This window comes from Manis pentadactyla, unplaced genomic scaffold (genome assembly GCF_030020395.1).
Source record: "Manis pentadactyla isolate mManPen7 unplaced genomic scaffold, mManPen7.hap1 scaffold_302, whole genome shotgun sequence".
Taxonomy (NCBI): domain Eukaryota; kingdom Metazoa; phylum Chordata; class Mammalia; order Pholidota; family Manidae; genus Manis; species Manis pentadactyla.
Window position 1 is genome coordinate 14,312 of NW_026644691.1, and position 14,006 is coordinate 28,317.

Genomic DNA, 14,006 nt, shown 5'->3' on the forward strand with positions numbered 1-14,006 from the left:
CTCATTATATGTTTACCTACATCTAACTGCTTTTTCTGTTCTAAATTCAGGTTACATTTGCCTCTTTAAATCCTTGCCTTCTTTATGTGTGAAATGGCCTATCTTTCATCTCCAGACATGCAAACATTAGCATCGTGGAGTTTTAACTCATTAATTCAGTCAACACTTGTTGATCCTCCACTACATTGAGGTACTTTGGGAATACAAAGAATGAGATCTCTGTGTCCTGTCTTCTTTAAGCCTTCATTGCCCATTAAATCAGTAAATTTTAGATTAGATACTATATTTTGATCATTTGAGGGAACCAAATCAAAATGATGGAGTATGTATGGCATTGAATTTTATATGCTCGTGGCTAACTTACTCATATTTTACAGGATTTAATAAAACAGTCTCCTACTCCAGTTCCTACTAACAAGCATTTTATTCGCCTGGCTGAGATGGAACAGATGGTAGCAGAACAAGATGACTCTCTCTCCTCAATTTGATCAAACTAAAAAAAGTATTTCAAGATTTAGAGAGACAAAAAGAAATCACTGAATTAAAAGTCAGAGATTTGAAAATATCAAATTATGGTAAGTATTAGAAATATAAAAATAGACAAATGGTAATAATGATATAATGAGGATAAATGCATACATTTGCTGTGTTGTGCACTGATCTAAAAAGTTGATGTATATTATTTCATTTTATCCTCAGGACTGCTTAAATAGATTTTATTCTCCCCATTTTTCACATAGGTAACTAGGCCACAGAAAGGCTCAGTAAAATGCCTAAGGGCAGGGTTGTAAGCCATGATTTAAACCTAGTCAATCTAACTAAAAAATCAACCTACATTCTTGTCTAGAATTTTGTTTTTAACATATTTAAACTTTTGCTTCATCATCTGTAAAATGGAAATGATGGTACATACCCTGGGTCTTTCAGAGGGGTTATATGAAGGTCAAATGATACTGTATATGAAAAAATACTTTGCAAATTATAAGGCAACATATAAATGTAAAACTATAGTCTACAACTTTTAACAGTTCTGACACACAACAGAGGTTCAACAAATACTTGTTGAATGAAAAATCAACTATTTTTTTATTAACCATGTGCCAGTAAAAATCACAGCAGCCATTCTTTGTATTAGAGATTCTCAACATTGAATTTATCAGAATGCAGATTGTAAACCTAAAGTAGGCTTATAGTTATGTATTATGTAGTCTTTGTAGAACTCTCTCTCTGAGCTTTTATTTCTTATCTGAAAAAATGAGAAAGTGGTACTACTTGACTGTATAATTCCATTCCAGCTCTGAAGCTCTTATTAGAACCTTTAATTATTTACCCAAGATGCCTCAGACAAAATTAACACTATTTTTGCTTTATTAAGAAGCTGCCCCTTCTAAGAAATTACTTTCTAAAAGAAAAGGGGATTAGCAGTAACATACTATCTTTTTAATCTAGTTTTCCCCATTCTGTTTAACTGTATACCTGAGATGTTACTTTTGGTACCGTAAGTTTCTGTCATGTTTTGGAGTATAGAAGTTGCTTGTGCTTTTGAATTTAATTCCTGGAGGTAAAAAAAATCATCTTTTGAAATTGCCTGCTATGTATAATTATTGCCACATGAAATACTTGAGTAGTTGTTTTATACTTCACCAGATCATTTTAGCCTAAAATCATACTTTTATTCTCTGTGTGCACATTGGTATGCATATTGTAATGTGTCTTTGGAAATTATAGATCTGTGTTTTATTTAGTAAAACCTTATATTTTCCAATTGGATGATTAAAGTGACACGTTTTCACTGTAAGCAACAAGTCTCAGAATCTCCATATTGATAACCTTATTAATGTAGTGTCTATATACACAGTGAACTGGATATAATTCAATGTATCAGACTTACTAACTAAAGCTGATAATATATCCATTTCCATATGTATAGAGACATCTATTACTTATAGATAAAATTCTAATGACTTTGGGACCATAAGCAAACTAGTAATTCATGTGACTTCTGCGGGAGTTTACGTTTTGTCTGCATCACGGCCCTATGGGGTGGTAGTTCTCAAGAGGGAGTTTTGCACTCCTCCCCTGGGGACCTCTGGCAATGTCTGGAAACATTTTTGATGGTCACCACTAGGGGGTGCTGCTGGCACATGGGTAGAAGCAAGGGAGGCTGCTAAACCTGTCAGTGCACAGGACAGCCCTCCCCACAAAGAATTATCCAGTCAAAAATGACAATAGTTTTGGGGTTGAGAAACCATGATGTAGAGGAAGTCACGTCTTGCTGGAGGCAGTAGTTAAAGTGCTATGTTTTGTTCATTCTCTGTGTTGTTTGTCTAGAGTCACAAAATTACTTGATGCAATTATTGCCAAAAAATAGGAGACAGAAACTAGAGGGAAAAAAAGTTATTTTATGTAAGTTTAAGAAAGCTAAGTGAATAATGAATTGTTCTTTTGGATTTGGATCAAGACTTAGTTTGGAAGAATATTTAGGACCAAGCATTTGCTCTTCATAAAATTTATATCAGTCAAAGTGTTAATTGGAGGAACCAGTCTATCAGATCCAAATGTTTTCTTCTATTAGGCTCCAAGAAAACCGTGCAGAGGAAGTGAAAAAAGTGAAAGGAGCAGTAGAGGACTTAAGGTGTCTTCTGTCCCAGTCACAAAAGGAGTCACAGAGTTTAAAATCTGAACTTCAGGCTCAAAAAGAAGCAAATCCCAGAGCTCCAACAACCACAATGCGAAATCTGGTAGATCGACTCAAGAGTTAGCCTTGAAAGAGAAACAGCAAAAAGTAAGTAACATTAGAAAACTAACAACATTTTGGAAATAACGTGTGGGAGATGGCTCTTAAGAGAAGACATGAAACAGATGATAGTGTATCTGTCTGCTTTAATGAAAAGTATGAGTCTTACTTCATGCTGTCAAGCGAGGTCTCAAGATAATTAGTTTAAATAGCCCTATTGGTGGTGATTTTAAATGTGTAGTCCAATTTACCTTTTTGTGTTGTCATCAGTCTGATTTGTGGGTTGTCTGTAGGAAATAAGGGAAAATCTTAACTCTATCTTTCCCCTCTTTTCTACTGAGGTCTTACGATACTACGGCTATTTTGAACAATCTGAATAATTGAACAATTTTGAGCAATTTGGGGTATTAAGAGGGAGATAGGACAGTGGGAAGGAAAGATTTAAGAAGCAAGTCACAGAGATAGTTTGATGAGGAGTTTGTCAGTGGCATTTCTGATTTATTAGTTTTTTAAATTTCTCTCAGTGTTAATATACACAATTGTTTTAAGAAGTGCTTCTATTTTCTCTGTGCTGGCTCATGTTTATTGGCAAATTTTAAGCCTTTTCCAATCCTATAACTTTCATTGTCTACTTAAATTCAATTATACTGAGAAATTCTGATAAATAGTTAAACTTGGATATTTGTAAATAAAACATACCTGTTTTCTGAATTGCAAATTGTTTGATTTGATGCTGAGTTACTATTATCAAGATCTTGAACTGTCACATTCAATTTGGAAAGAATTGAGTGCAATTAGTAAAGGAGATTCATTTGAAAGGGTTGGGTGGTTTGTAAGTTACACCTGATTAAGCACATGGTATTTTAGGAAAATAGTTAAAAGTAATAAAGCATGAGTTGTTTTTTTGTATTACATATTGCTCATATAAAATACCAACTTTTTTTTTTTAATGTATGTATGTTGTAATTTTTAGGCACTTAGTCGAGCACTTTTGGAACTCCGGGCAGAAATGACAGTGGCAGCTGAGGAACGTATTATTTTTGCAACTTCTCAGAAAGAGGCAAATCTTAATGTTCAACAAATTGTTGATTGACATACTAAAGAGCTAAAGGTGAGCACAGGCATTACTATAACAAAATTTCTGACAATTACCATGCAGAGAATCCCCTTTGATATGTAATAATTCTGATAATGAATATTCTGATGAATTATTGGTAGAGAGATACACACATATTCACACACTTTTGAACAATAGCTATCTTTATTGAATTTAGGCACTGATTATCACCTTGAAGATTAGCAAAGGATAGGCCATGATAAGCTACTCTTCCTAATAGAATTAAATTTAAGAAACATATATAGGATTTTTACTTATATGTTAAAAAGTGAGATAGATGTGTAGTTTTTTATTTCTTTAGTCTTATCAGAATTTTCTAATTTTTGCTTGCCCATAATGTTAATTAGCTTTCCTTTCCCCCCACCCCAAAATAGTTTATGGAAATCATGTAGCTCTTGACATATTGGTGACTCTAAAGCCTTTTTTTTTGGAAGTTCTTTACTTTTTGGCAATGCATTTTATAATTTTCTAACCTGATCATTAGATTTGGCGATTAAAATGTTTTTTTATAAAACGTGTATTTCATAATGATTTTCAAATTTGTTTACACAAAGTTTCATATATTATGCAGGAAATAAAAAATTTGCTTTCTATATGTTTTATTTTATTTATAATTTTCATTTGCTCTTATTTTCTTTGTACATGCCTTTCAGCACCATTAAACTGTCTAGAGACTGGGTTTTACTTAGATTTTTTTAAGTCTTGCATTGTACCCATCAAGCTTATGAGCATAGTTGACAGGAAAACTCTATTTACTTAATAATATGTTAATACAAATAGCCCTTTGTTGATGTCTCTAACACCTTTCTCTTTGCCTGAAATGTCTTCTGTTGAATTCTTCATATTTCTCAGGTCCTTTTTCTTGAAGTTTTTTTCTGACTTCTCCAGGACAATTTATGTTTTTCTTCTAACTACATTATAATACTACTAATTTCCCTTGAGTGTTATTAGTAATGCTTTAGGCCGGTAATAATTTATGCAACAACATATATTTTAAGTGCTATCATTCCCTTCACTTTACTGTATAGGACAACTAGCAACTCCTTTCTAGTGGCTTATGTATACTGTTCAGCATTGCAAGTTCTTGTCTTTGAAAAGTAGGTTAGAAACTACTTCAAGTCAGACATTTTGTTTAATGCCACTCTTATGCTTTGTAGTGTGTAAAACATTGCCTTGTACACCGAAATGTACTTGTTTCTTTACTAAAAATTAAATCAGGCATAATGAAACATTTGCTAATTTGGTAAAATTTTGTTTCTGATTATTTGTTGAAGATGAATTGCTTTAGCCTGTTTCTTGTTTTGTTTACTTCAAGTAGACTTGGTTCATTTGAAATGAAGATGGAAAAATATATATAACATGTGCAGTTTTTTCCTTGTGTTCTTAAAAAAATTAGATTGAAACATTCTTGGATTGAAAGTATTAATGGTATATGTTCTGTATTATATTGCTTTTATCCTTGATATTTGAAGATTCATAAATTAAATATTTATCTTTCATTAGTCACAAATTGAAGACTTAAGTGAAAATCTTTTAAAATTGAAAGAAGCCCTTAAAGCAAGTAAAAACAGAGAAAATTCACTGATAATTTGAATGACTTAACCAATGAACTGACAAAAAAACAAAAAGTCTATAATAAAATGCTTACAGAGAAAGATGGAATTGATCAAGAGAATGATGAACTGAAAAGGCAAATTAAGAGACTGACCAGTGGATTACAGGTACTTTTGTGTTTAATTGTGATCATGTCTGATTGAAAATACATAGGTGGTAGTTTATTCCATTTCTTAATTTTATTTATAGTATTTGCTGAAATTAGCTTTTAAGTCACTTTGATTAAGGTAGCTCATTCTTTTTTGACCTCTATTATATTTGTAGCTTCAGAGTAGCATCTTTAAAACGCAGAAGCAGCTATCATGCTATATTTATATATCAATAGTGTCATTTAGGAAGTATGGTTTAGCTGTAGCCTCAGCAAGCTTCTATAACTGGCATATTTATTGTGTATTTTGTTTAATTTTTTTTTTTTACTTAAGGTATAAAAATACATATTATATTTCAGGGCAAACCTGTGATAGATAATAAACAAAGTCTAATTGAAGAACTCCAAAAGAAAATTAAAAATCTAGAAAGTCTACTGGAAAGAAAGGTGGATAAAGTAGAACTAAAACCTATAAAAGAAAAGGTATGTGAGGAAACATATTGATTAATATGTTTAAGGTAGTGAAAGACTAAGTTAAACGTGTAATTGATAAGCAGATAATTTTTGAGGACCTACTACATACTATACCTGGTACTGGATAATGTAGAGAAGTCTAAGATAAATTTCTGTCCTTTAGGAATTCAGTCTACTTGAGGAGGTACCTATAACACAACTGTCATTCAGAGATACTACAGTATGTCCGTGTCCTCTCCCTGACATCACAGCACCTCCAAACCTTCATACCTTACATATCGAACTTCTCCCCAACGTAATTGTTCACATAGATTGGTGCTTTCAATCTTTGAGAAAGAAAGCTGGGCATTTTTAGTCTTCTACCTTGACCCAAATGTGTCCTTTTTTTAAAAAATGTGTCCTTTTTATCCTTCAATAAACTGGTCTGTTATTTCAGGGTAACAAAATGATTTGGAATATATACAGATTTTGCAATAATAATAATCAACCCACTCATTGATTGATTCTATAATGTGAGAAAAAAATTTTCATATAAACAAACTGTTTCTAAAAGATATTGCTGATAAAAATAATCAGCTCCCCAAAACCCTAAAATTAGCTAAACTTCATACAATTAAATTTGTTGTAAATAATAAACAAAATATTTATCTTGTAGTGAATACCAAAAGTGACCTGGAAAATATTGGTGTTAATAGTAATGTTTGCCCCTGAAGAAAATTGCAGTGGAGGATCTATGGTTAAGAAAAGAATTGATCCTAAAATTTACCCATAAAATATTTAATATCTAAAATAAACATGAAATAGAAAAGAAAATTAACTATCTTTAATGGCAATGAAGAATAAACAGATAAAGGGATTAAAATGTCATAATAGACTATATTCAAAATATCCTTTCCCTATGAAAATTGATCAAGGTCAGTATAATTTTGATTAAAATGCTCACATTTATTTAAGTAGAACCCCAACACATTGCTGTCACAGACTTTGCTGGTGAAAATTGCAAGATCACAATGTCCTTACTCTTTTTTTTTTTTTATAGTCAACAACATTTATTATGATTCACTATTTCATACAAACTGTAATGTAGAAAACAGGTTGGTGTGCACTAAAATATTCTTACAATACAGGCTGATTCACGCTGCTCTGTTCTCATGGGGAGCAGGCTCTCCCCCGCGTCAGGCACAGCAGCTGCACTTGTCTGACACCCCGTTGCAGATGCCGCCCTGGGCACAGTTGGCACAACCCGCAGGACAGCAGGAACAGCAGCTCTTCTTGCAGGAGGTGCATTTGCACTCTTTGCATTTGCAGGAGCCAGCACAGGTGCAGGAGCCACCAGTGGGGTGGGAGTAGTTGGGGTCCATTTCGAGCCGAGGTGTCCTTACTCATCCCGATTGCTTTCTTCACTGCCTCCCTAGTCGGACATAGGCCTCATTGTCGGACAGCAATTCCTAACCCGATGGCTATCAGAATACCTCAATAGCGTTGTGGCCTTGCCTGGACTCCTGACTTCTGTACTTCAGTGTATTTCTCCTTAAAATAAAAATAATACCATTTGCATTGCCAACTTCTCAAAATCATTTTGACAGTCGAATGAAATAATGTGAAAGTCTTTTGTAGGCCATCAAATCCATATCACTGTACAGTATTATTACTAATTAGAAAAAAGAACACAAAGAACAATACTAAAATTAAATTCTGTATATAGGAATCTAGTAAGAATATGCAGTTTTTAAGGTGCTGGGCATTTCTAATTTATGAATGTTTCTATACTCAAAGATGCTTTCATATTGAAATTTCACCAACTTTTTTCTCTGTAAACAATATTTGTAGCCTGTCTACATGAGATTTAAAAAAACCCACCCCCAGGCCCTGCATTCCTTTTTCTTATGCTTCTATACTTTTTCCATAGTCTTGATTACTGTCTCACATACTAACATTTACTTATTTACGTATTCATCTTTTGGACAAAATCTTTGACGGCAGGAAACTTACCTGTTTTGTTTATTTTTGTATCCTTAGTGCCTGGCATGTAGTAGATGTTCAGTATTTTTCGAATGAATGAAAAATTTTAAATACAATAACATTTTAATATCTCTATGGAGGAGGCTATTGGTACAGAAAATATGAGAAGAGAACTTCTCTCCATTCCCCTTCTCCCTTTCTCTTCCCCAGTCTATAACAGATCTTTGACATTTGCCTGTTATTTCTTATTGTTCATTTTAAAATTATTTCAGCCTTGCTTCCATCAGTCTTTCTGCAGACGGCAATGTCAGATGAGACAGAATTGCCCACCCCCTGCAAAGCATTCCATGCCACAGAATATTTACTTACATACCTTATGACCCCAATTAATAGTTACATTTCTGGAAGTTCATAAAATTCCTTTTGTATATTTTGGGAAAAAAGAAGTTAATAACTTTCAAACACTTAAGTTTTTATATATTTTTAAAGGCTACTTGTTAGCTGAACTAAATAAATAAGGTCAAAAAGTTGGCCAGAATTGGAGAAGATAGTTTTGATAGGGCAAGTTATTTGAGTTGGGCAAATGACTTTAAGCTCTGGCTTTTAACCCTTTCAGCCCCGACATTGCCTTATTTAGAGTAAATACAGTGTTTCATAATATCCTCTTTCCTATTCCCCATGAAATTCATGGTTAATATAAACATTACATGCATAATTTCAAAAATATTGTTTGAAATAACCTTAATGAAATAAGAGAAAAATAAAAGGAAAATAACTTGTAAAAATAATAAATATACTCATATGTTTTTTCTTATTTCTGCATGAAAATGCTGTGGCATACTACACTAGAAAACACAATGAAGTAGGCATGTGCATGTACCTTTATGCATGATCATGTGAATTCAGAGCTGCAGTGCAGACTGACACGAATGCACGCTGCTGGCAGCTAGTGTGTCACAATGCCATTGCCAGTTGTAATTTCATCTCCAAAATGGTACGCAGTGGTTGGTATGGTTTTTAGCAAAATGATCTCGACAGTCTTTCCTTCTATAAGGCTGTTTCATTCCTTGAAAATGCAGTATATAGTAAGCCATTAAAAAATTGGTTTGTGGAATGAAGATAAGTTATTTGCTCAGATAACTGAACAGACTTTTTAGTTACATGAATGTCCAGGAGAACATTTGAAGGTTCAGCACATGGGACTGTTCTGCGTTATATGGATTTTTCTTGGTGACTTCATCTCAATTACAATGAACTGGGACCACTACACCTACTAATTCCCTTCTCTGCTTTGTTTGTTTAGCACTTACCACCAGCAAACATACCAAAATTAATTTTCTTGTTTTTTGTCTATATTTTACTTCCTTCTGCTCATCCAACCAACAAAAACTAGACTGTAATATCCATGTAGATAGGGGTTTCTGTCTGGTTTATTCATTGCTTCTGTTCCTGGTGCCTAGAGTAGTACCTGACATATGGTTAGTACTAAACAAATATCTGTTGAATAAGAGAAGTAATGCTCATTGAGATTTGAAGGGGCTGTGATGCTATATGGTGACAAAACTGGTTTATCTATACATACCTATTCTTTGTCTGAAGCTTACTTTAGTCATGATCGCCTGTATTAGAACCTTTATTTAGAGATTCCTAAGGGCATTAATGTTAGTGTGATCTGTTCCCCAGAATTTCTTCTATCAAGTTATAAAATACAGAATCCTTAAGCTAAGTTCCATAGCAAAATGAATATATTTACATATTCTCTAGGAAGTGTTGGTTTACCATTGTCTAGTAAATTATAGTTGATAGATTTAAAATGAAAATAATATTGGTAATTTTCTCCCTCCTTTGTTATTGTTTACAGAGTGCTAGAGAAGAATTAATTAGGTGGGAAGAAGGTAAAAAATGGCAAGCCAAAATAGAGGGAATTTGAAACAAGTTAAAAGAGAAAGAGGGGGAAGTCTGTACTCTAACAAAGCAGTTGAATACTTTGAAGGATCTTTTTGCTAAGTGAGTTTATTTAATGTAAGCCTATGTATAAAGTCTTTAATTGACTTGGAAGTTAAATTGTTTTATTATACTTGATAGTATGAGAAATTTCTTAGCTTTAATTATATATTATCTATGATTCATTTTTTTCTTTAAAATGTGTTTTAAATATATCTTAACAACTTATAAATGGAGTTTTGTAAAATTTTGAAATATGTTAGCTCATAGCAAATACAGAAGGACCCAATTTTTTGCATATTGGTCTTGTTGTGAGTAAGCAGCAGTTTAATAAATTGAATATGCCAAACAATGAATGGTGTATTTTCATGATTCTGTCTCACAGAGCTGATAAAGAGAAACTTACTTTACAGAAGAAACTAAAAACAACTGGTATTACTGTTGACCAAGTTATGGGAGTGCGAGCTTTGGAGTCAGAAAAAGAGTTGGAAGAATTAAAAAGAGAAATTTTGACTTAGAAAACGATGTATCGTATATGAGGTAAGCTATTACACGGAAATACGCTATCCATTATAATGAAGGAACTGGTTGACCCATAGAAACTGACATAATCGCATAATCGTGTTAAGTTTGTGGTCTGTTGCTTGTCTTTTGCCGTGGGAGTTGAGATGTTCCTGGGTTTTTGTATACAATTTTGGATTGTATTCTTGAACTTTTGAATATTATGTCACGAGAGGGGTCTTGGTTAAATGCTGTGGGAAATGTAGATATCTTTGTTTTAGCAGAGGGGTGGTCCGGACAGGTTCAGGTCTCAAGTTCTAACTTGCTATCTGAGATCTGTGGTTCCAACATCAGTTCTGTTTTCAAAACCTTGACAGCGCTCTTTGGATCTGGCTGTGCTCCTTCCCGGTGACAGCCGGCGGCACGAGAGCCGCCCTCTGTGTGTTGGCTCAGTTCTCAAGAGTCTTTGGTACTCTGATTAGGATCAGATCCATACATGCTCAGCCCAAGGGTGAGTCCAGAGGTTTGTAACCAACTCCGTAAGGTTCCTTTCTTGAGCTTCTCCCTTTTTGCCGTCTCCCTGATGCTTCGTTTCCCTAGGGCTTCGGCTTTTGGTACTTCGAATCAAATCGGAGCTTTAGTTACCCTATCCCGTGCACTTCAGCAATTGCACACAGCCCTGCAGCCAAGCAAGCAGCAGAGGGCAGAAAGGGGATGTGGGGGCAGTGGGGGGAGCGGCGGCTACTTTTGCTCTGCCTCCTAACGATCACAGCTCTACCAATCAGAGAGGAAAAAAGAAGGGATTTTTGCACTTTGTATTGTAAGTGCCACTTCTCCTTACTCAACTTTATGGATTCCTTGGAGCTCTCTCCCTTGGTGCTAACACTCACTTTCAGATTTCCAGCAGTGCTGTCTGTGTTCAGGCCAAAAAATACCAGAGGACATTCGCCACCTGTTTGCTCATACTTCACATTCTGGTATTCTTTCCTAGTCTAAAATATTTACTCTTCACAGTCCTCAAATAGCTGCTCCATGCATTTGTGAGATACAGGATTGGAAGTGTTCACTCCACTGTACCTAGAACCAGAACCACCTCTCCTCCCCACCATGTTACTTTAGCAGAGCCTCTGAGATTTTGTGTTGTTTTTCTGTCTCTTTACAAGCTATGTCTTTTCTTATAATCACTGTCATGCAATGCAAAATAAAATCAGAACTAGTAACAATAATTAAAACTATTTATAATTTTGTTTCACTCATTTCTTCCAAGATGAATTTAGATTACTTTTTTATAATGTTACTTCCTCTTCTGTGTGCTTATGAAGTTTGGGATCATGTTAATGATTACTGTCAAAGTCTGGTACCTACATATAATGTTGGACATGAAGATATTTACTATTTAAAATTTATCACACTTTTTTCCTTTATATTAATCTTCAAAAATTACCATTAGTGCTTCTCAATTAAAGTCTATATTTGTGTCAGTGTTAATGTAATGTGAGAATATGTAGTTGAATTCCTTTAAAGGAACACTCATGAGCTTCTAAACTACATTCCGTCTCTTTTCCTTCTAAGTCCTTGTTCCTTAAATCCTTCAGAATTTTCCTTGATGAAGAAAGAAGTGATTGAAGAATTTGTCTTTCTTTTGATATCTATTCATAGTTGCTATCTGATCCCAGTAGTGGCTCCTTCCCTTCCTGATTTTTCTTGATCTAAACATATATTGAAAACAAAACTGAACGCTTTGCAATTTTCACAAGGATCAAAATTCTTTAGTTTGCAGTCCTAATGATTTTAGAGGTTTACTTGCTCTTTTTTTCTAATGTGAGTCTATATGGGTTGAAGTATTTGGAGAAGACTTAATAGAAGAGATTGAACTTATCTTCTCTCTCAGTTCAAGTGTAAATTTTTAAACTTTAAGAATCAGATCTAGATGTTAAAGGGAAGAAGGACATTTCCAGAAAGAGAACCCCTAGCAGAGATGTAGAGGCAAGGGTGAATCTTTCATGTGTGGGTAAGAGTGAATTTAATTGCCTCAATAAAGGTAGACTCTGGCATAATTAGGTTGAATAGTGATGTGCAGGGCCTTGTAGGTCACACAGATGACCACAGACTTGAAGTGACAGATTATGTCACCACTAAGAACTTGAACTTTCTGAGAAGCTTGAGAAGCACATGGATTATATGGAATTATTACATGTTTTAAAAACACTGATGTTTAATTCAGATCTTACACAATTCCATACAAATAGATTAGATGCATGTTTTTTCAAAATGTTAATGTAAACCAAAATTTACTTGTTTACTCCTAATTCAAGAGAGTCCTGCAGTGAATCCTCTGTAGAGGGTCATTTTATAATATAAATAGTCATGTCCTATTTTTATAAAGTTTGTAAGTTTTAGAAAATTTAAAATAGAGTGTTAATAAATACATTGTGTTTTCTTTCTTTCCTATATTTTAATATAGTAAAAACAGTGAAATTTGAAGTTTGACTAGTAAAGAGTCTGTGGTTGTTTATTTTCTAGGACTCACCAAGCTCTTCCTCGAGATTCTGTCATAGAAGAAAAACTCCATGCTTTAGAAAAACAGTTTTCAAAGGATGCATATTCTAGGCCTTCAGTAAGTGTACATCTTTTTTTTTTTTTTTTTTTTTCATTTTTAAGCTCAGAAGTAAAATCAACTTCTGCCTTTATCTGGTCACAAACATTTGATCCCTTTCATTAATGTTAATGCAGTAAACTCAACTTTTATTTTTACCAGGTAGTAATATATGTTGACTTCTTTAATTCTTCTTACATAACAACAGTGAATAGTAAACTTGATTGTTTTGCTTTTGCATAAAACTTCATTACAAATGATTTCTGAAGATTTTAAGTGTAGTTATCATAAGTTTTGCTGTGGTAAGAACATAAAATTAGATAAAAAAAGAAAATAGAGCATTGTTCCCATTCAAACGTGACATGTTTCTAGTTTTTCTTTATAAAGAATCATTATGTAGAATTGTTTGGTATGTCTTACTTTAAAACATTGAGCGTGTATAGTTTTGTCTTTTTCCTTTTATCTTTTCATATTTCTTTCCTCTGCTTCAAGCAGAATCTGTTATGTAACACAACTCTTTGTACCCTTGCTACCAGTATTATAAATACAGGCATAATGTTTTTCACAAAAAGAACACTTTACATGGAAACAAACAAAACCCATAAGTGTGTTCAGAATTAAAATATGGGAAGGGAATAGATGCCAATGACAACTTATATCATCAGACATCTAGAAATAGTCTCCGTTGTCACAGTAATGAGGAAAAACACAAAGCAGAAGATAGTGTAGGTCCCACTGAGTTAGATAAATCTGAGGCAAGACCAAACAAAAAATCAAGTCCATTTAGGTCAACAAGTGATACTGGGGCAGATTTTAACTCCAAATTTGAAAATGAACCAAATCCTGAAATTGAGAAAATAATCAAGACTTGTAAAAATAACAGGAACATAAGGACAAGGAGGAGAAAGAGCTAGGCAAGAAAGAGAAAGGGAAGGGGACACAGCTGAAGGTGTGAGTCACAACTGCCACGGGG

At 33.8% G+C, this 14,006-nt stretch overlaps 1 protein-coding gene and 1 pseudogene across 4 annotated transcripts in view; one reads left to right on the plus strand and one right to left on the minus strand.

Annotated features, from left to right (window-relative positions):
- LOC130682351 (centrosomal protein of 290 kDa-like) overlaps nt 1–14,006 on the plus strand; it is a 35,896-nt pseudogene that overhangs the window by 7,669 nt on the left and 14,221 nt on the right.
- The window catches only part of LOC130682349 (metallothionein-1A-like), a 64,946-nt gene continuing 56,509 nt past the window's right edge, over nt 5,570–14,006 (minus strand). For 3 of the 4 annotated variants that reach the window (XM_057496727.1, XM_057496730.1, XM_057496728.1), the window contains one exon: nt 5,570–7,560. In XM_057496727.1, the coding sequence (XP_057352710.1) occupies nt 7,206–7,391 (186 nt within the window). In that variant the 5' untranslated portion in view covers nt 7,392–7,560 and the 3' untranslated portion in view covers nt 5,570–7,205. Of the gene's footprint in view, nt 7,561–8,872; nt 8,889–14,006 lie in introns of those variants that run through there. The other variant, XM_057496729.1, reaches the window with a different exon arrangement.